Here is a 23,225-nt window from a genome sequence, read left to right on the forward strand (position 1 = left end):
ACATGTATGATCCAAGAGTAAAATCGTGATTAAAAAATGATTAAAAAAAAAAAAAAAAAAAAAGAAAAAAGAAAAATAGAAAAAGTAAAAAAAAGAGAACTGTTTTATGGCTCATGCCATCTCAATCGGTAATCAATTCCTAACGCTCCACACAGCGCCCATCAACCTGGAAGCTTAGTAAACATGGACAGTGAAGTCAGAGCCTAGTTAAAAAGCGTAAGAGGCTAGAGGTTCTTTAAGCAATAAAAACCTTTGCAGATTTCTTGGAGCTTCTCTTTCACCAACTTAAGTTACAACAAGATTCTCTTTGGTTATTAGTATATCCAATAAAGATCTAAAAGTAAACTACACATCAGGTGATTAATAATTTGTAGGTCATAATATCATTTCAGCTTTGAGTGGGAGCCTGTGGTGCAACAGATAACTTGCACTATTGCAACATGTTGATCACTTGTTTAAAACTTGAAAACAACATTTCCTGTGGAGCATTAAGGCTCTGCACATTTGCTCTTCGCAGACCCTGTAGTAATGGGAGCCTTGTACATTGGGTTGCTCTCTTACTAACTTTTCAGCTTTGCCCTGAGTCAATTCTTTACTTAGAGAAGTCTGTTATGCACTCCCTGAGTCAGTTCTGTACTAGATAGGTCTGTTATGCAGACTCCTGTGTCCAGTGAGGTCCTAATGGTATGTGTCAAATTTGGGTAGAGGGCACTATGTATTAGTTGTGTCATATTTGGGTCCCTAATTCGATCAGATAACACTTTCCTTCGTATTTAGTTTGCAACTTGTTTTGATCCCCCACATTGTCTCAGTTGTAAAAGTAACAGCTTCACCGATATGATTCCCTAAACCTCTTCTTTTTGCGTTTCTTTCCCATTCTTCTCTACCCCTTTGTCAAGTTCTTTCTGTTGACACTCCCTACTGGTATAACCGGGTTGGTAATCAAAACAAGCTCCAAGATAGAACAGCCTTTGGTTTTGGTAGTAAACCCCTTCTAATACATTAGAGTTGTGCTCATGCCATAGTAGATGCAAGTGGAAATGTTATCTGCAAAACACATTTTTTGTTTTTCGTTTTGCAGAATAACAGTATGAGAGAGAGAGAGAGAGAGAGAGAGAGAGAGAGAGAGAGAGAGAGAGAGAGAGAGAGGAATTTGAATCACAATAGTTCAACCGTTTTGGTATGATTTCTTAGAATACATTATTGAACAGAATGCATACCAAACACAACCTAGCTAACCCTTTCTCGATTGACAGTTTCACATATGACAGGATACCTTTGGTTCTATCCTTAAAAATTATTACCAACAAAAAATCTGTCTAAATATTTGGGCCTAATCTGACTTACTACTTGGCATATGTCAAGGTCTATCGGAAGGCCTTCCTAAGTTGGCTGTCCAAGAAACCATTGCTCTTAAGAAGATGTCACAGGAAGACCTTCCTATTTCGTAATTATTGAAAACTTAAATTAGTTTTGCATCATATTAACTCCCCGTACGTGGATGGTAACGATTCTTCATGGACAGTTTCATGACCTGTTCTTTCTTTTCTTGCTCAAATGCCCCTCTGAATGGCAATATGGAGGGATATTTGTCACACGAAAACATAAATGAAGCCTTCACGTACGGGGAGTTGATCTGGACTTATTACGGAGATTATTTTCAAGGGGTAATCCCTCACCTATCATTTTATCGGTTGCCAAGTGTGGATAATATAACAAAGCTTTGTGTATAATACAGTTGAAGCTATCAGATACAGAATTTTAGGCGTTTTTGAAAACGATACATAATGTATTATTTATTTTTCAAAAAATATATTAATCAAATGATGGGGGGAGGGATCTACACACTGATCGCATGTATTGGGGACTGTCTTATAATTCATATACAGGGGACCTATTTTGTTAAGGAGACCGTTAGGGTTTTAGGAAGAGGAGAGAGTGAGATGACATTTACTATCAACGATGTGTATCATTTTTCCTCAAATAATACACGAATTACACTAAGCATCTGATAGTGGGTGAGCATGTGGCGCAATGATTAAGTTACACTATTACAACATATTGTTCATAGATTTAAAACTTGGGAACATCTTCTACGAAACAATGGATAAGATTATACATTTGCCCCTCTCAGACCCTTAAGTAGTAAGAGCCTTGTACATTGGGTTGTTGTTCTACAGTGAGCATGTGATGCTGTCATGCTGCAATATAGAACAATGAGCAAAACTTTTTTTTTTTGGGAAGTAGGGTTGTTGATGGTAATCCATAACCTTATTTTATCTACTCTAATCTGTTCTACTTGTGCCTTGGTAATGAATACAAGAGAAGAAAAGGAAATGCATGCACCACGCAAGGTGAAGGCAAGACTTTTTCCCAAGTATGGGCTAACAATAGTCTAGAGATTTTACCAGCTGACCCAGCCACCACCTTAATTGAATTTTTTTCGCTCACATATGGGAGGAGTCTGGCACCAGGGTACAGTACATTTGAAGATCTTAATTTTTTTTTTTCTTAAATGAAATTTTGATTTAGATTCAGATGTGGTCACACTCACATGTTTGGTCAGATTCTATTAACGAGAACAATGCTACAGAAAGTTAATGTCAGAGTCGTCTTTATGAAGAAATCCGGCTAGTTCTGATCAGCATGTGACACAATGCCTAACAAGGGGGAATCATGTCACACGAAATGACCTCACTACCCTCCTATGTATGAAATTATTCATTCAGCTACATCTCATTGGTGGGCTCCTCTATGCCCACTTGCTCAGAGAAATCTCTCCCTAAAGAATATCCACAGTTCCACACTACTCATTAACCAAGTAATGCAGAAGGAATCTATTTCAGCAAAGATCACATGCAATTCAATGGCTAACCTTACCAGAATGATACACTGTCAGCATTCAATTCTAACATTTTTTTTTGGGGGGGGGGGGGGGTGGGAGGGGAGTTTAGAAACAAAGAAATCAGACTCCAGAGACAATCACAATAGGGAGACCTAGTTCCCCAAGTTCTAACTTTTAGCAGATTAACGAAACAAAGATGGAACATGGATGAAAGGAACTGCTTTGTGTACAGTGAAATTTTTGGCTTTCAGGTGGCATAATTAAGCCAATTTTCTTTTTCCCAAAGTATTACTTATTGTGTAGCAAAACTTGATTTGTTATTTACATAATAATTCTAGCATAACATTACTAGAGATGGAGAGTGAGGATTAAGAGGACAAATTGATGATTCATCTCATATGAAAGATACCATTCAGCAAATACAAATACAAATGACCCTGTTGTAATTTCAGCCACCATAAATTGGTGACATAAATCAGTTAAAGAATCGACAGGAATATGAATGCAACATAAATTAAAGAAAAAGTAACATCCTGAACCACGATTCCTCTTTTGAAGAGAGCTTGATGAAAGAGTTGCTGAGCTAGAACGAAACCAGGTTGAGAGGTAGAAAGAATGAACAATCAATTTCCTGCAATAAAATTTATCCGTAAAAATGCAAGATATACTAGCTGTTAGTGAAATAAATTGAGGATGACACAATGACAAGTAAAACACGCTTACATACTACTGAAAAACCTTTTAGCTAGTATACACTGAATGCTACGGTATACTAGCCCTACTATAAACACTGACTACATATAATTTAGCCACTACAAATGTAACTATGCATATAAAACAATCAAAACACATATTAGGTTTTTGGGAAATGGAAATATAGAACACTCACCACTCAATACATGGAGTGTCTGGGCAGGTCTAATCCATGAGCTGCATATCACTGAAAATGTTGGTGATGCCCCTCCGAATGCAGCACATATATTTCTCATGACATATTTTATGCCCATCACTATGTCTATGTACTAATTTTTCTTAAAATTAGATTTCGAGAAAAAACCATTACCTTCGAACTCCAATCGCGCAAATCTAAGCTGTAGAAGGGTTGAATGAGAAGAAGAATGATAAAAAAAGCAAGAAATCAAAGTGATTTGGCCAAAAAATGCAGTTTTTGAAAAATCCCCATTGGAATGCCGAAACTTGCGAAACTCCCAGCACTCTTGGTCAAAACCAAATGTTAAAACTTGCAAAACCTAGTACAAACCAGTTGCGACCATTGGTTTCATCTCAGATAAGGTTGAAACTGAGTTGTCTCGGTCGAAACTGCACCGAAACTAAGAACCATGTCAATAACAACACCATAACTATTGCTGTTAATCAAGGGTAACCTGTTGTACTTCAGTCAAGCTTCCAAGTTTAGGTTTTGATCTTGGTTTTGGCCAGGCTCAAAATCAAAATGTTTCGACTGAAATCAAAATTTCGGTTGAAACTTGAATATTTTTTTCTGCATATTCTGATGATTGGTTTTCAAGGGCCAAATGGTGAACTTAAGTCCTGAAACTTCTAGGACACCCTATTTAGGCCCTTTAAATATAGGGAAACCCTTAGATTTTATAAAAAAAAAAAAAAAAAACCCAAAATAGTAGTTTGACTTCAAACACTAGGTTTTTAATGTATGCTGTATACATTCTCTAGTATGGTCTATTCCACACAATGTTTAGTACTAGAACACATACAATTCATGCAAAACAACTTGAATATGTATTAGGAATGAATAGACTTCAAATTATAACCATATCATAAATCATAGATCATACATGGTTTATTTATTTTTTAGGGTAGAGACAGTTTATTACAAAGAGTGAAATATAGTGTAGTTAACAACACAAGCAACAAGGCACCCCTATGCTCATCCTAGAGTCCTAGACTCCTAGTACCAAATTGCGTTCCAGCCCGGATCAAAACTAGTAGAATGTTGTTGCTGCTACTACTGCTGCTGCCGAATCAAGTTTTCTATGACTATATTCACAAAAGCTGGCCATGCCATAGTATTGCGTAAGAAACACTCAAAGTAATCCATTGTAGCCCTATAAATGGAATTATCAACATACTGGAGGTACCCTAACCTAAGGTATAGATATCTGAACCGCAAGGAACTTGATTGAGAGCCACTGCTATTGGATGGTTTGGTACCTCTGGGACTGTCATAGACACGTATGGCTGGGGGGCTAGGAATGAGAAGACGTGCAAGAATCGACATCTCAGACTCGACCATGGCTCAAACCGAGATATTACAAGTTTCAACTCGGTCGAAACCTAATAAAAAAAATATTTTTGCGAACTGGAAACCTTGGTTTTGAGGCTCAAAAAGTGGTTTTCTGTTTTGATTTTTTCTGAACTGCCTATTTTAGACATTTAAACTTAATCTATAAATTAGTTTAACCACAAAACCACAAAAAGTGGTACTCAGGGTTTTGACCCAAGTTTGTAGTGGTTGAATGATGTTGTACACTAGTCTTATTATAAACACCGAGTCTACATATAATTTAGCTATTGGAAATGTAAATAGGCTATTGAAACAATCAAAACATACATTTGAATAGAAAAATAAGAATACATGATACATTGAAGGAGTATGTTCTAGTCAAACCTTATTTGGCGTGCACAAATGCTGTTAAAATTGCTTTGAATAAAAAAAAATTAGATATAAAATCAAAAGACTTTTTTACCTCTCTTTCAGATTTTAGAAACTTTTTACAATGATAAGGTTTATGAAAATTTTAAATTAGAGAAAAAACCTAGCAGTTTGAAGTTGAAAATCGTACCTATAATTGAAAATTTAGTTTTTGTTCTTGAACGAGGGGTTGACTTTTTATTCTTTTGGAATTTGGTTTTTTAACTATTTTATTGGATTCAATTGGGGGTGTTTGCTTATTTATGAATAATATCTAAAGTAAATAGAATCATTTACTTCAACTGGGGGGTGTTTGCTTGTTTATGAATATGGGGGGTGTTTGCCTATTTATGAATAATATATTAAGTAAATGGAATCATTTACTTCAATTATATTAGGTATAAATTAGTGTTATCTTGGATGTTGCCTACTGAAATATTCTTGGATGTAGTTTACTGAAATATCTGAACCCAGGGGCATTTTGAAACAAATCTACCTCCAAGTTTCCAGCGAGCTAAACCTGGTTGAAACACATCAAAACCTGGTCTGATACCATTTTGAAGACAAGTTTCGCCTGAGTATGAACCACAAGTGTGTGATGAATATGAAGAGCTAAACTGCCCAAACTGACCATACCCAGCATAGTTGGAACCCAGTGCTCCTCTTGGCATATGATGGTGCATGCCACTGCCCCCATACATACCATTCTCATCCATACTCAGGCCTCCGAGAGTCTTAGTTAAGCTCATAACATCAACATTCATGGACTCCATGCTATCCTCCTCCTTAGGTGCTGGTATGAATTGGCAACGTAGGCCACTTGAGTAGCTTGCACATGTGGGGGGGGGGGGGAGGGAATGACATACCTCCACCTATGAATCTTGCACAAATCTTCCAACAATGCAAGTTCCTCTACTGCCCAAGAACTTGTTCCAACCTTGCACAACAGTGATTTGTCCAAGGCAGCACCAAAACTGGGTTTATGTGACATATACTTTCTCAAAAGATTCTACCATGTGAAGGAAGCTTAGCTTGGATGGTTAGCTCACTTGCTTCTTAAGAGGTTAGGTTCAACCATTATATTCCCTTCTTCGGGGGGGGGGGGGGGAGGTAGTTGTCAAGGCATCCTGCCTTGATGCCCAATGCAACCAGGTGCCTTATGTTTCAAGTTGTTGATCACTAAATGATGGAAAAGTACTTAGTATATTGCAAATACACCATGTAATATGGCACTTGCCTTGGGCCAGCCTAGGTTTCGCCTCGCTTTGGTGACATGACAACTATTAACTTCATTTCTTGCCAGACCAAGCAGGGCCAGGCTGCTTGCATGTGAAGCACAGGCCTGGACCTGATTTCATGAGGCCTACATGGGCGTGGCGAAGGGCATGCTATGAGAATCCCATTCCTAGGCCAAACAAGGACCATGGCTTACCATGTTCGGGTGGGCCAAGTTGCCTATGGAGATTTTCATTTTCATCAGTTCCTATCCTGTCACTAGTTAATATGCAAAAATATTGAATCAAAGGGGGTTCTGTCATGTGGGGAAAAAAAAGAGGTCATTCAATAAAATAACATAAAAAGGGATTGAATCCCTGTTCGACTGCATAGCTAGCATACACAAGCATCTCCATGTGTTAATCCCTCTCCTCGCACAATAGGGGCAGATATGTCATTGCAAAGGAGGGAGGAGAGAGAGAGACACTGGGAGGCACTAAAGTACTCTATGCAGCCAGACAGCATTCTTTCTCCCTTAAAAAATGATTAAAAAAAAAAAAGCAAACAGAAAAGAACAGTCAAAATCCACCTCTGCTCCAATTGAAAAAACAGAAAAAAAAAAAACTGGTAAAAAACAGAAATTTCAGTTCTCCAATGCATTGCCAAGAGATGTCAGCAGATGACTATCATTACAGGATTGGAAAGACAGTACCTTCATGACTTGGTACTCATCCTTACAAAGCTGATCTGAGCCAAATAATTGCTCTCAGCAAAATCATGCAATGTACGATGTGCCCGTGCCCCTTCACGGTCAGTTCTCCCAAACTCTTCACTCAGGGTCCTTCTACACTCATCAGCATCCTAAAAGAAGACAATTTATAGAGAATAGTAAATGAGAGTATTCACAAGAGAAGAGATAGAAGCCTGGCAACGACTCCATTCTGAAAACAGGAGTTACTTGCCCTATTTAAAGAGTCCAAGCATGGTTCACACAGGTATTCAATAGAATATTCTTCTTTATGCAGTTGATCCCATTATGTGAATCTTTAAATGCTTAATTAGTAGGTAAGTAAGACCTTAGCTAATATTTGTTTCTGCACCATGCATAATTGCATATGTTATGTAAGCCAGAAAGTTCAGATTAGTAGTAATACTCGTAAGAAATTCAGCATTTGCTCTTCAATGGTACCACGCATGGCCAAAGTTTCCACGTGAATAGGACGAGTTGCACCCATTCGATGAGCCCGACTAATGACTTGTTCCTCCACACTGATTAGACAGAGAAAATTAAACAAGTTGAGTCAACAGATAATTGTGAAAGAGCTAGTACCACAATAAAGGAAATATTTTTCAAAATCCATGGATGAAGCATAAAAAATTGCGTCTTGTATGAAATAAATGGCAACACTGCATGGGAGGTCCATGTAAGGACTTAAAACATTGATCTTTTTAACTCTTCAATGAGGACTATAATAAAAAAAATTTGACAGGTCTGAAATGGGAAACTAAGAGTTGACTATCAAAGACAAAATGAATAAGCATCAGCTCTGTAGAACAACACAAAGCATTACCTTCTGTCCCAGATAGGTTCCATTAAAAATACATGTGTGACAAAGCTTAAATCAAGACCGAGCGCTGCACTTCCATCCATCACTAGAGCCATGCAATTTGCATCTTCCTGGAAGATTGCTAATGATTTCATCTGAAAAATTCGAAGTAGATCAACCCCCAATATTTTGGCAGAGGTAGAAAGAGAATTAATTAAATTCCCAATATATTGTTGTATAAATTATCATAAACAGTGTAACTATTTGTAACATGAAAAAGGGTAGAAAATGAATACCTTGTTGGTAGAATGCATTGGACTATACATTCCAACAAATTTGATATCAGAAACTGTTAACTGGGAGACAAAAAATACAATAAGTATCATTGGATTAAAAAAAAAAAAGGAATAAAAGAATCATAATACCCAGCATTCTCTATGATAAACCAAGGTACCTGTTGTTCAATCACATGTATATGCTCAAGAAACTGTGAAAATATTATCACTTTCTCAGGAGGCTTCTCATAAAACTCCACTTTTGTTTGAGTGCAGGCCTCATGACATAATACATTCCAATAGCTTTTCTGAGAAGGAAAAAGATAATCATCAGAGTGCTTGACAACCTCATTCTCATTCAATGAGCAGCAGATTTTTTTGTTAGCCTCCTGCAAAGCTTTCAGCCTTTCCACAAGATAAGCAACTTTGCTGCTCGATGTTGCATGCCAGTCAGCAGCCCAGTCATCCTGTGCAGGATTATAGCAAATATTACATGATGTAAAAATTAGGGGGTGGGGGGGAGAGGAAGCACATAAATATTGCAGGTCTCTTACCTGTTTATATGAAGGTTGCAATTCAATGAGATCTTTGGGAACAGGCCATTTCGGGCTAGGATTTTCTGGACGGGCTAACATTTCAGGAGTCTGCATCTCATAACAATTTCCACAACCAGGAAAAGTACACCTTTCACTGTCCAGAGCAACACAATCAAGGCATAGAAGATGCTTACATGGAGTAATGACAGGTAAACGGCACCATTCTTTGCACCTAAACATACAGAAAAACAATTGTTATGTAGCTGTGAAACTGCATAGCAGATGGATCATGAAACTTCAGAAGCCTAAATGTTACCTGAAACAGTTGCCACCATTCAGAAGAAAATATTTTATCAAAACATACTCTTCTGAAGTAGGATCCAGGCCTTGTTCCACTAAGATATCCATGGTTTCCTGAATATCCTCTCCAGCATCTGTAACTTTAATATGGCCAGCTACACAGCATGATAGCCTAACATTTCTAATTGTGGTGCTTCGGAACTTCCACTGTTTCGGGTTCAGAAGGCTCTCAACATGTGAAGGATCATTCCAGTCGGCCATTAAAATATTTCTCCGAACAGTAACTACCAACTCATTATAACTTCTTGCATGCTCTTCAGTAAAATCGAGAAAAGTCGCCTTCTTGATGCAAGGAGGGATCATTTGTAAATCCACCTTTCTGGAACTGATCATGCACCTGTGAAGTAGCTGCAACAGACGCGACCGGCCTTCCATCATCTCTGCCTCAAATGGCCTAAGAATACCTGCCTCCCATGACTTCTGATTTTTCCCGTATGCTTCCTCATGAAGGAACTTAAGCATGGGTTGAAGATGAGAAACTTGGCTATTGGGTGTATTTGGAGTTGGTGTTCCAGTTAATAACCACCGATTGGAAGCACTCAATGAAATGGCCATTTGCAATTTGTTTGTTAAGCTTAGACTTGAACCAAGTGTGTGTCCTTCATCCAACATTATTCTAAGCCAGTGGACCTGCATCAATACACTCTTCTTATGCGGGCCCCATTCTACACTTAAGCGATTAAAGGTGGTTATTACAACATCATAGTCCCATGCCAGATTGTGTGCACAGGGCTTTTGATCAGTCCAGACATAAACGCGCAGCTGCCCAGGTTTGACATGCTTTCGGATCTGCGTTTTCCAGTGATCAACTAAATTTGCTGGGACAACAATTAGTGTTGCTCTTGACAAATATAACCTTACTATGTCTAAAGGCTTTGTGAGAGCAATTCGTAATGCAGATGAATCAAAAGCCAAGTTGTCAAGACGGTGTGGGTAATACAATCTGTCAGTTCCCTTTTTAACTCTCACAATGAGACCAAATGCTTGAAAAATTTTATGGTAACCATCTGCACCTCCTCCAGGAGTGATGCGATGGTCTAAAACTGGACGTGTCAAACCAGCTGTTTCCATTTCCAGGAGTTTGCCCTCAGAAAGTCCAGCCAACCAAGTTAAAGCCTTTACCGTTGTAGAGTTTATTGATGTATAGTGTTCCTTTAGCACACTTGTGAAAAATGCCACATTCTGCTCCTTTCCACCCAGGGTTCCTTTAGTGTAAAACCCTGGTAAGTTTGTTATGGGTCTTGTATAGTCCCAAGATTCCTCTGGACTGGTACACTTCTGGTGGAAAGGGTCAGAATTCATGCTACAAAACCATGGTTCAGTAGCACTGGGCACACTGGTGTCAGAAAGCTTCCTCCACTTGCGACAAGAATCACACTGGACCCAAGTCTCATTATATTCAAAATGATCAACACAAGCCTTTCGAGGCTTCTGGCAACCATTGGGTAATAGAGATGACACAATGTCTTTCTTTTTCATAAAGAAATTTGTTGGGCTATCTAAACTTTTCCTGACCTTGCTTTTTTTTGCAGGCCCTGAAGCCTCTTCATATGCAGTTAGAAGATTTCTCTTGACACAACTTAACCTCCTAGAACAGCGAAGGACATGTGTTGCCAATGAAGAGCATGTAGATGTAGATGAGGAAGATGCAGTTTCTAATTTTCCAGGACAGGAATCAGCAGCCCTCAAGCAAAGATCATCCGAAACTATTAATCTTGCTCTCTTTGATAAGGAGCGTGTTGAGACTTGAATTGGAGTCATATCTGGACTCATCTGTCCCCTTCCCTCATTTTGACCTATGAACACTTTCCATGACGATACCAACTTCCCAGCAGATAAATTACTAGAACTCAGCTCATAATAGCCACACCTTTGCTCAGAATTATGCTTACACCATGTCACTTCGACTCCTCCTGGTGGGTCTGCCAATGTTTCTTGAGTCTTAAGAATAAGAGAGATTGCAGTTATGGTCTTACCCAAGCCTGGCTCGTCACAAAACATACCACCACGGAAATCTCTTATGGTGGGAATGATTCCAGTGGCTATCTGACCAGAAACAGAATTTACATAAAAATGAAATCCATCCTCAGTTGAGAAATCCATGTATAGAGGATGCGGCAAGACACTGGCATTGCGTTCACGCTGCAACATCCACTCGACTGCAGCCTGCTGATGAGGGAAAAGCTTAAGCTTCATACATGGCATGATTGATAATGCCACGGACCTAAGATGGCGACAAGTAGCTGCGACTCTGACTAGATCCATAGGGCCAAGCGCAATCAGAATTCTAGTCAGTACATCATCTGAAACCTCACAAATTCCTGAACTAAGAGAACCATCTACTGGTTTGATTCTTGTAGAATAAACTTTTTCCTCCCTTGAAACACCAGGTAAACTCCTGAAAACTTCATGGAGCTCAAAAAGCTTGTTCTTGGAAGGTCCAGTTACATTCTGGTGCAGTTTGCATCCAAGAACATGACAATCTGAGTCATTCCAAATGACCTCATCATCTCTCTGATTATATGTAAATCGGTTTCTGTCATCATGGAGCATCAAGTTTCTCTGCTCCCAGTCACAACTGCAGATAAATATTCCCAAAATGGTTAGCATGTCAGAAAATTAATTAGCAGCAAAATAAGCACAAAAGAATAGCAGGTTAAGCACAGATAAGTACACCTAAATCGATAGGCTGTATGTGTTTTCTGATCAGCAACCTAGAGGGCTTCAATCTCACTTTAAAAAAGGAAAAAAAGGAAAAGAAGAAGAAGAAGAAGAATAACGAAAGGAAAAGGGTGAGAATCGATTGTGGAAGAAAGAGAGTAGGAAGGGCTAACTCAGCCTGGGCCTCTCACCCAAAGCTATCCCAGCTGTTAAACATCCTATCTCAGCAGTAAGGAGCGCTGATGGCTGTAAAATTCATTCTTTCATCATTTCTCAAAGTGTTACATAAGCTCCTCTTATATAGGAGATAAGAAACCAAAATCAAAACTAATATGAAACTAGAAACTAACATCAAAATAGAAACTCTCAAATTTTGGACTAACTCTACCACTGAAATTAATACATTGTGAACTAAGGAACAATATATATGGAAACAAAAAAAGAAAACTAAGTAAAAAAGGAAATTAATTCTTCCTAAAGACTTCCCTAAACTCAACTTTACTTGCTTGACAAGAATGAATAAAACAAAAAAGGAAACTAAACTTAAAAAGAAGCAATATGGATGAAATCACTGTTCACGTGAACAATGTCACATGAAGAGTAACTCATGTTAATGTTCATGTGAACAGTAATTTGTGAATAGTATTTCAGAATTTATTTTCGTCTTCATCTTCTTCATGCTTTGATCTACATCAATTTGTGTCTCTCTTTCTTCCAGCAGTTCATATAGATGAGGCATTAGAAGCTCTCAAGAACTATAAAACAGTAGAGAAACAAACCGGTAAGGTTAGAATGATAGCTAGATCAGACAAAGGTGGTTAATAATACGAAGGTTCATAGAATCTTAACAGAGACCTGATCCATTTGCACAGTTTCTGAAAAAACAAGGTATTGTATCACAATATACCATTCCCAGATTACCAATCAAAATGGATTTGTTGAAAGAAGGAACCAAACACTCGTGGACATGGTCAGAAGTATGATCAGTAGCTCAAACCTTCCTTTGTCCTTTTTGAGTGAAGCCTTATAGACTGCGGTATACATTCTAAATAGGGTTCATATAAAGTTTGATGCAAAAACACCTATCGAATTGTGGAAAGGGTAGAAACATATATGAATAGCGGGCTGGCCACCGAAATAAGGGTACAATCCATATGAGAGGAAGTCAGACCCAAAAATAGGCAGTGGATATTTCAATGGTTATCCAGAAAAGTCTTAAGGGTTTCAAGTTTTATTGTCCATCTCATACACCTACCATTGTACCAACCAATAATGCCAAATTTCTAGAGGATGCCGATAAATATGGTTGAGTTCAATGAACTGACTATCCCAATTATTACTTTCACACTTGAAAGTGAAGGGTTCGTCCCTTTACCTATGACAATGAGGAATAATCTCACTAATAGTGACGTCACGAAAATTGTTGATGAGCCCGTTGTTTAAAATGAGAACACTGGAAATGAAAACAAATGGGTTTAAGGATATCTCAAAAGCCAGAAATTCGGCAATAACTCTTAATTACTATGTATATCTCCAAAATTTACAAATTTGATGTTGGAATAGAGGAAGAACCAGCACCATTCTTACTTGTCATGAATAGTAAAGAAGAGCAACACAGTGCACAAGGCTCCCGCGACTGCAAGGTTTGGGAGGGGCAAGTGTAATTTATCATTTATGGCTCAAGGCCATGAATGATGAAATTGAGTCTATGGCAAAGAATCAAGTACAGGGACTTGATGAATTGCCAAAAAAGCCTTAACCGTTGGGTCCAATGGATTTTAAAACTAGAAGAAATTCCAATGGCAATATAGAGAAATATAAGGCCCATCTTGTGGCGAAAGGGTTTAAGAAAAGGTAGATATTGATTATAAAAAACCTGTCATTTGGTATCAAGAAAGGATTCCTTACGAATCGTCATGGCGTTAGTATCTCATTTTGATTTTGAACTCCATCAGATGGATATCAAGACGGCATTCCTGAATGGTGATCCTATGGAAGAGATATATATGAATCAACCTAAAGTTTTCTTCTTCGAATAAAGAGGATCATTTGTTCTACAATTAAGAGGTCCATATATGTATTGAAACAAGCTTATCAGCAGTTTACTTGAAATTTGACAACAATATTACTTCTTTTAGATTTGTGGAGAATCGTGCTGAATGATGCATTTATACCAAGACCAAGGGAAGCATTTCATTATTATTGTACTACATGTGGATGATATTCTCTTAGCAAGAAATAATCTAGCTTTGTTGCATGAGATGAAATAGTTCCTAACGTGAAACTTTGACACGAAGGATATATATGAAGCCTTTTTTATGTTTTGGACATAGAGACTCACCAGTACAGGTCAAACAAGACCTCAAGGTTGTCTCAAAGGGGATATATTGACAAATTTTTTAAACGCTTTAGGATGAAGCAATGATTAAGTGTAGCATCTATTATTAAAGGTGAGAGACTTAGTCTGCAATGACCTAAAAAAGAAGGAAATGCAAAAATTCTCATATGCACCTGTGGTAGGCAATTTAATGTATGCTCATGTTTGGACAAGACCTGATATTGCCTTTGCTGTGAGAGTACTAGGAAGATTTTAGAAAAATGTTGGTATTGCCACATTGGACAATGACAAAGAAAGTGATAAGGTGTCTTCAGAGCACTAAAGATAACATGCTCACCTACAAGCAGATAGATAACTTGGAATAGACTATATACTCAGATTCAGATTACGTTGGGTGTGGATATTTGAGAAAATCTAATTTATGTTTGTTGGAGAATAGTATCCTAGAGAAGTGTGAAACAACTAAAGATTGTCTCTTCCACAAAAGAAGTAGAAGTGGTGGTGTGCTATGATTTATGAAGCTATTTTTTGGGCATTAGCGTTAAGGTCCTTTGTCACATATGCTAAAGTTGTTCCTTCTATCGAGAATCTGATACAGATTGCCTACGACTGCAGCAATTGGCTTCTCTAAGACTCTAATAACACTTGCTTTATGAGTCGATGTAGATACATTGAGATAAAGTACTTTGTTGTTAAAGAAGACGTTCGGGTTCATCGAGTAGCAATAGAGTAGGTTGGCACTGATGAAATGATAGTTGACCCTTTCACTGAAGGGCTGCCCAAAGTAATTGTGGATCATCAAGGTTGTTTGATATTATCTAAGACATTATGTGCCTGATGTTTATTAAAGATATTGCAATGTACAATTAATGGTTCCGAATCAAAGAAATTATTCCATTCTTATTTTGTGCACTTATGGTTTGAAATTACAGACGCCTATAAGGCAATAAAGTTTGGACCGACGATTGACCTTGGAGGTGGTTCTACAAAGTTGAAGCTTTCCACATAAAAGTTCATTTGAAAAGAATGGCTCATCATAATAAATGGAAGGGAGTTATATATATTGGACATGTACCATCATGATTTATAGATTTGAATTCTCATTTTAAATATAAAGTAGTTTCTTAGGATTGAGCCTGGATTTTACGCTATGGCCACACATCAGGTTTGCAACTCAAGACACATCTTTGTCATGTGGTAATATAGGTCAAATGGGAGATTGTTGAGTGATGTGGTCCAAATTGACATATCATCAAGTGCCCTATCTTGTAGGCGTTGCCGTTTTGAGACGTTAAAAGTCTAAACGAATATGTGGGACATGTGATTGCTTTTTCAGAAGTTATCATCACCTCCAATACCTAGATGGGAAGAGTGAATTAAGGCTATGATTACACAACGGTCCTGGTTTTGCATTCTTAAGCAATAGACTATCCATCAATCCCTATATGTGAAGTCACTTAGCAGAGCATTAAGAGGCTGCAGGTGACCCAGCCGGATAGGCCTATGACAGTGGATGCATGGTGGCGAACTGCAATGCGGGCAGCAGTTGCTGCCATCAGCCGGCAATGGCCGACAACCCTCCGACGCTAATTCCTTTTAGGAAAAGGTAAAACGGATTTCCAATGCATCAATGGATCCACTATGGTTCTATCTCTTCAAACTATTATGTGATATACATGACCCAGGGAAAAGGATATAGGAATAAACATAAATCCCATTCAAAATTAACCCCTCCTTTTCTATTTATTAAATGAAAAAAAAAATATATATATATATATATTTGACTTGATAACTTCCTAGAATCCACATAGAGGCAAACTCTTAAGGCCTTCCAAATGATACCATTATGAAATCAACGAATCTCTCCAACAAGCCACCCATTATAATAACATATAATCATACGAGACGGCTATAGCTCTCAAGCATTACGAAATCTCAAAATGCCCATCATTATCATAACAGATAATTAAAACCATCTGCTAGTAGTTTGGCTGCCTGCAACCTCGTAATGTTCTATGCTAAAGCGAACCAACACAAAGAAACATTTGAGTTGCCTGCAACCTCTTAATGCTCTATGCTAAATTGACTTAACACAAAGAAACATTTCGTTTTTTTATTGTGAAAAGTTTTCACATGTAGAGAATGATGAATAGCCTACGACTTAAAAACGCAAAACCTCCATTGTGAAACCATCACCTTAAACCACTCCCCCAATTAGGGTAGTGGAGGTGATAACAACTCAACCGGTAGCCACATGTCCCCATATTCAGTAAGCCCTTGAGCATCTAAAAATAGACAACTACAAGTTATAGTTTGATATGGCAATTTGGGCCACATCAGCCAACAACATCAACCATAAGTTTTAGCATCTAACCATTCACTAACTAGCCCCTTAATTCATCCTCTCTCAAACAATATATCCATCTATATCCTAACTGGCATCCCTTTTCTTTTCTACTACTTGACCATCACCCCTGACAGCCTATCATCCCTTATTCCGTATTTGAATCTATTCCATTTTCTTACTCAATTAGCAAAACCCATCACCCTTCTAGGATATACAATTTTTTTTTTTTTTTAAATAGTTCTTCCAGGACATACCTTCCGCCATGGATATAAACTTGTCCCCACCCTACGACAAACAGATTAGGCAATCCACATTCAAAAAGCAATCACAAATCCAATGCCACCAAACAAATGATCAAGAAATTAAGAGGAATCATACCTGACGTGCCTAAACAGAGCAGCGGCCGTCGACCCTGATTTGGGGAATTGCCAACCCGACCATACTGCGAGTGGCAAATACACATCAACCATTAGCACAGCCCTCGCATCCCCGCTATCACGAATCGAAATCCTTACCACTCTAGCAATAATCTCCAAACACTTGTGCACTGTCAAAGCGTGAAGCTGATGAACCACGCTCATGCTACCATGCACAAGCCCAATTGTTCGGCTCTTCCTCCTTGAAGAACCATATTTTCTCCCTTTAACCTTATCTTTACTCGAATTTGGAGTCGAAAACCCAGAATTAACCTCTGAATTCTCTTTTCCTCCAATCTTCGAAGCACAATAACCACCACATTCAACCAAAGACAATACTATACCATCTTCAGATCGAAAACCAACACTAGACCCGTCTCTAAAGAGGTAACAACGAGTGCCAAAAGGTAAGGTCTTGGAGAGTTCGTTCTCTTGAGGTGAATTCACAGCAAGAACTACGTTGCAGAAGCCACAGAGCTTTTGCTCCCGAGGCGATTCTTCTGCTTCAGACCCTTGCATTTTGAAGGACCAAATTAGGGATTTGAAATTTAGGGTTTCAATCTCTTCAGCGAATCCATTTAAAATTTGCAACCAGAGAGATTGCAGAGCTTAAAGAAGCAAGAACATTGACTTGTTATATCTGTCGGCACTTTTACCACGAAAAGAGAGAGATATCTATGGGCAGGGATTGTGGGACATATGAGACAATGATAAGTGGTATAGAGTGCAACGCAAAACATTATATTAAATTGTCTCCAACTCATTATCAGTTTATCTCGAATATAATTTGACATCACTATCTGATGTTACCATGAGAGTTTCTTTTCCATAAATCCAACGGTGGATGGAGATGTGGAGTTAATGAATGCGTATTACTTGATCAATTTGATGTATATTTCCACTTGGCATATCTGAAAAACAATGCAGCAGAGGAAGGGGAAAATGGAAAAAGCTAATCCTATTCGGAAACAAAGTATCAATAGACAGAGTAGATCTGTTCCCAGTTTGGAAGGGAGGCACTTCCGTACGGTCAATTCAAATTTATCTTTTGTCTTTCTTGCTGATGTGGTCTTGGAGAACTGGCCGATAACTGATCACTCCAATGTTTTGAGTTTGATTTAGCAGGAAATATCTTTTTTTTTTTTTTTTTTTTTGTAAAAATTTAACAGGAAATATCACTCGTAGAAATATCACTCCTCTCCCAGGCATAATATCATCTTCACCTTAGCTACTTTGAAAAATATCATCCCTCTCTCTCTATTCTAAAAGATTCTATCATCGATATGTTCTATTAGTTGCTAACGGTGTTGAAGAGGCAATTGAAAAGATAATATTATCCTTTAAACATCTTTTAACATAAATATCCTCAAATCGATCTCAACTCTACGATTCATTGCTTCAAACAAATTCAATCTCGGCCTTACGATATATGGCTTCCAATCACATTAGACAACCCTAGCCTAGGGTTCCAAGGTTCCAAGGTTCCAAGAAGGCACAAGGTGGTGGTGCTAAGATGATTTCGGAGAAATCAGATTCAGAAATCTATAAATTATGACCACCACCAACATCACCAAATTTTTTCACCTGGCAAGGAGACATCGGTCGAAAATGCATTGCCTGCAAGTTACAGGTGACCACTGGGGAATACTCGAACTTAGAAGATGAATAAAAGACTTTCCTAGAATCTCACATCTTATAAGGGTAATTTGGGGATTCTAAATAATAAAGTAAGGCTGAAATCATCACTTAATAGCTCTTTCTCATGTATAAGGACAATTGATGAAATCTTTCAAATTAGGAGGAAGGAGAGTGATTTTTCAAACTAGCTAAGGGAAACATGATATTACGACTAAGTACAAAGAAGGGGAGTGATATTTCCTTTTAATTTAAATTGTTGTCAAAGAGATTAAAGCTATATTTTCATGTGTTGCCGAAAATTTTAACATGAGGCAACTGATACATACCACTCCTCATTCAATCTATGTTATCACTTTCCAATGAAAAAAAATAACCACCTCATCCTTCAACGGCACAAAGATATGACCTACCAGGAAGGCATCATTGATTGGGCTATGGAAAGTATTATGGTTTAGAATTTCGTTTTTTTGTTGGTAAAAGTCTAGCTTAGAATTGAGGGCGCTAAAAAGGCAATATATATAATTATAAATTAGGGGCAGTGTTTTTTGTTTGAAAGGGGTCCCTATGCACACATGGGTGCACATTCTAGGAGGGCACTGTAACGATCCAAGAATACGGCAAGTGCCAAACCCGCTTGAGAGATCGGTTTGATGTCCCTACTAAGAATATGGCTAGAACCAGGGGGTTTAGGAGATTAGTGAAGGTGTGCAAACTTTAGTTCCACATCACCTAGGGAGAGATTCCTGGACTAATTAATAACCTCTAGTCTCCTTAACATGGCACAATGGATTTTAAAGCCTTGAGGCCCATGGGCCAAAGAAGAAAATATTGTGCAAAGTTAATGGGGCCGGGGCGTTACGGCTAGTACCAGGGGGTTTGGAAGATCGGTGAGGGTGTGCAAACTTTAGTCCCACATCGCCTAGGGAGAGATTCTTGGACTAATTAATAACCTCTAGCCTCCTTAACATGGCACAACACATGAAAATCCTCTACGACCACAACTCTTAGCGGAGGCTGGCGGAGGTCATTTGCGATGGCAACACATGGCATCGGCCTCTTGTACGGTGATTGTTAAGATGTCGGTTTGAAAGAGGAAAAAAGTTCAAATTTTAATTATATTAGTGAAGTCCTATGTTTTAAATTAAAAAGGAGGATTATAATTTATAAATGGCTTCATTAAGTGGTTTCCGGTTATTATTTAAACCAGAGATGGTTAATTATCCAAAGAGGGAAAAATTAGGTGTTCCTTCTATTATGATTTGCAAGTGGGTTCGAATTCCTCTACGTTTTGGGGCGTTTTGGTCGATGATGAATCGGTCTATTTCTAAATACAAAATTTCAAACCAGTACTTTAACGATCCACCGTACTTGTGACCGATGCCACATGTCGATCGAGAGAGAGAGAGAGAGAGAGAGAGAGAGAGAGAGAGAGAGAGAGAGAGAGAGAGAGAGATTGATTTTGGAATTATGGATAGTTGTTGGAACTTCTAATTTTACTTTTAATTCTGAATAATTTTTTGGAAACAGATCTAATTTTTCAATATTCCATCCTTAATCTTATTTTTAAGGCATAAGGTTTCTTAGACCAAATTCCACCAAATAAAAAGGTTTCTTAGACCATACTTAGTATATTCTGCCTAGGTTAGAATTGAATTTTTCATAGAGCTCACCTCCTTGTGATCGATCGGTATTTACACATGACCCATGCACTTGTGGTATTACTTTATTTTTCAATCAGTTAGTTCTCTTTAAAGGTGCAAATAAAGAAGTTAATGTATATATGTGTATTATTTCTTTGGAATACTCTTAATAGGATATTGATTTTTTTTAGCAATTTTAAGAAGAACAATGTTTGATATAAAAAATACTTATTTCAAAATTTTATTTACTTATTGTTTTCAGACCTTATAATAGGGCAGAAAAACCCTGTTGGTTTGACATAGGAAATGCCAGACCCGTGGGCCAATGTGAGGACGCACGAGAGCATCCTCAACACACAGCTAAGGATGCCACCATGGTCTTTTCTCGACCGACTCAGTCTGGATGTTTTCTACGCCAGACTAACAAGGTTTCCCACCCCCTTCCTCATTAATATTGAGACTTGGACTTGAAGAAACCTAGTATTTTTGCTGAATACAAGTTTTTCAAGCCAAGCTAGACAAAATGCTAAACGACCCGCTTGCTTATAGCCCAATTGTAGATTATACAATTTTATTCAAGAGTTGTCTTATATGCTTAGACCTATAAGCTCATGATCTTGACACATTGTAAATTGATCTATAAAAAAGAAACATATAGATAAGAAAGTGATTCTAGTTAGAACCATTCTGTGAAATAAAATTTTAAAATCCTTTCAAACACCAGTCCAAAGCACTAGTAGTAAAATTTCCCTTGCTTACCCCCCCTTTCTTTTTTGGTAAAATTTTTTTACCGTTTAAATCATGCTTTTTCGTATGTTTCCCGAAGGTACAAGAAAAAATGGTAAACATTAAGCATTCTTGTTCTAAACACATTTAAAACATGTTCCTAGTTTTTAAGACTTGACTTGTTGAACTTATTGTTTACTAAATTGACCATCTCTCTCTCTCTCTCTCTCTCTCTCTCGACCTGATTCTTTCTTCAACCTGAAGCTAACTCAATGAACTATATTTTTCATGATAAAAACTTTAACTCAAATTCAATGCACGAACCCCAAATTGAGCTGCAAACTGATGCATTAACTGAAAGTGTTTCTAAAGTGATGACTCCCAACTTCAACTGAGCATACATCACTTCGAGATGAGTTGACTATGTTGAAAACAGTAAACAACATCATAGCCAAGCCACACTGCTCAATATAATTTTGGACATGTGTGGTATATACATTTAGAATTGGTGTTAGATGATATTCAATGACATGTCTTAGAATTTATGATGAGAAATGAGATATATATATATATATATTGCATCAATTTTGGATATTATAATTCTTTTGAACATTAGATGCAAGTATTCATGTAATACTTTCTTAATTTATATGAGTAACTACAGTTTTTTTTGAATTCTACATGTTTATTACCTGTAAAGTCCTTTTTTTTTTTTTTTAAACCATTTTATGTTTTTTTACCGCTTTTTGACCGTATCATTTGGAATTTTCACTTTTTAAAACTCGTATTGTCCGTTTCCATTTTTTTGCCATTCCTTTTTTTTCTACCTATGGTCCAGAGCATGAAATAATAACTATAATATGTACATGATCATATCCTTAGAAATTGCATTTTATTACATCATTTTAACCTTCTTTCTAGGAAACTAATTGTTCCATCACCATGCATGAGTTTGATAAAATTTAACTAATACATGCTCTTTGGGAGATATAAGAATAGTTGAGTTGATAGAGCTGCATCTTAATTCAATATTTTTTTTTTTAGTGCTTCAAGATGAAATTCAAATAATGTATTATCATTTTCATCTATCATAGTTTTGGTAAAAATGTAAAACTTAGAGTCATAACTTAAGCGTCAATCCACTTAATGAAAATCAAGTTAGAGATCAAATTCCTTGTATCAGTTGCAGTATAAATATTTCATTAGTGGAGTTTATACTTCTCCCTTTGGTTTACATAAAATGTTGTCTGGGCATTATATGGATCTTCATCTTTGTCGACATCCGTAAATTCATCAATCATCATTTCTAATCTCCATCTTCTAGGACCATGAATGGTACTCCTTTAAAGGAAAAGAGTATATACCTATATCTATATATATATATATATATATTGAACCAAATCATCTACACATTAAGAGATAGCAAAAATAAAATGTGAAATGTGAACCTTTACATTAATTGAGCTCTATAGGAGACAGGGTCAAGCCATCTTCATCAAAATGTAAGGTTGGAATTGAACAAGTTTTTTGGGAGTACATGTTGAAGAATGTATAATTAACCTGCTTCATGATTAGTATTAGCTGACTTAAAGTCGCTTCCATTTTGTTTTTCACTCTTTTTCCTTGTGTTTTCGTTTTTCGTCGGGCGATTTTGGGAGAATTGAATAAGAAGATCCTTCACCCAAATCTAATGGAATATGAGGAAACACTGTGAAAAGAAAAAGCCAAAAAATTAAAATCCTAGATGGAGTATGCATATTAGGAATTAAAATTAAAGGCAAGGAGTTAGCTTCAAATATACTAAAATAAGAGGAATAATTATAAAAAAAAAATCATATAAAAGAGAAAATGATTAACATCTTCAATCAAATCTACACATTAAAAGATGGAGCAAAAAAAAAAAAAAAACAAATGTGAACCCTTACATTTGTTGAGCTCTTCAGGAGATAGGTTCAAGTCATATTCATGTTTGGTAGGAGTTGATGGAGTTGAACAAGTTTTTGTACTACA

At 37.3% G+C, this 23,225-nt stretch overlaps 1 protein-coding gene across 2 annotated transcripts; it reads right to left on the bottom strand.

The window, feature by feature from the left end:
- Window positions 1-3,213: 3,213 nt before the first annotated feature.
- On the bottom strand, window positions 3,214-17,875 carry LOC122081813 (F-box protein At3g54460-like). Of its 2 annotated transcripts, XR_006141230.1 has the most exons (10): window positions 17,174-17,875; window positions 9,406-12,027; window positions 9,108-9,321; window positions 8,733-9,020; window positions 8,575-8,634; window positions 8,303-8,433; window positions 7,886-8,000; window positions 7,444-7,592; window positions 3,735-3,936; window positions 3,214-3,476 (listed from the first exon to the last, which is right to left on the bottom strand). XR_006141230.1 is itself a non-coding variant. In XM_042649136.1 (9 exons), the coding sequence occupies exons 1-8, from the start codon at window positions 17,728-17,730 to the stop codon at window positions 7,446-7,448; spliced, it is 4,134 nt and encodes a 1,377-aa protein (XP_042505070.1). In that variant the 5' UTR covers window positions 17,731-17,874; the 3' UTR covers window positions 3,214-3,476; window positions 7,444-7,445. The 2 variants fall into 2 exon arrangements, 1 of the variants encoding a protein (XP_042505070.1); XM_042649136.1 differs by lacking the exon at window positions 3,735-3,936 and having other exon boundaries at window positions 17,174-17,874.
- Between the last annotated feature and the right edge of the window lie 5,350 nt (window positions 17,876-23,225).

Source organism: Macadamia integrifolia, chromosome 6, assembly GCF_013358625.1.
Source record: "Macadamia integrifolia cultivar HAES 741 chromosome 6, SCU_Mint_v3, whole genome shotgun sequence".
NCBI classification, from domain to species: Eukaryota; Viridiplantae; Streptophyta; class Magnoliopsida; order Proteales; family Proteaceae; genus Macadamia; species Macadamia integrifolia.

Coding starts and splice junctions, on each gene's coding strand:
- LOC122081813 (XM_042649136.1), bottom strand. CDS start 17,730: ATGCAAGGGTCTGAAGCAGAAGAATCGCCTCGGGAGCAAAAGCTCTGT. Junction 9,322..9,405: donor AATGGTGGCAACTGTTTCAG/GTAACATTTAGG, acceptor CTGTATGTTTAG/GTGCAAAGAATGGTGCCGTT. Junction 7,593..7,885: donor AAATGCTGAATTTCTTACGA/GTATTACTACTA, acceptor GTCTTCTTTTAG/GATGCTGATGAGTGTAGAAG.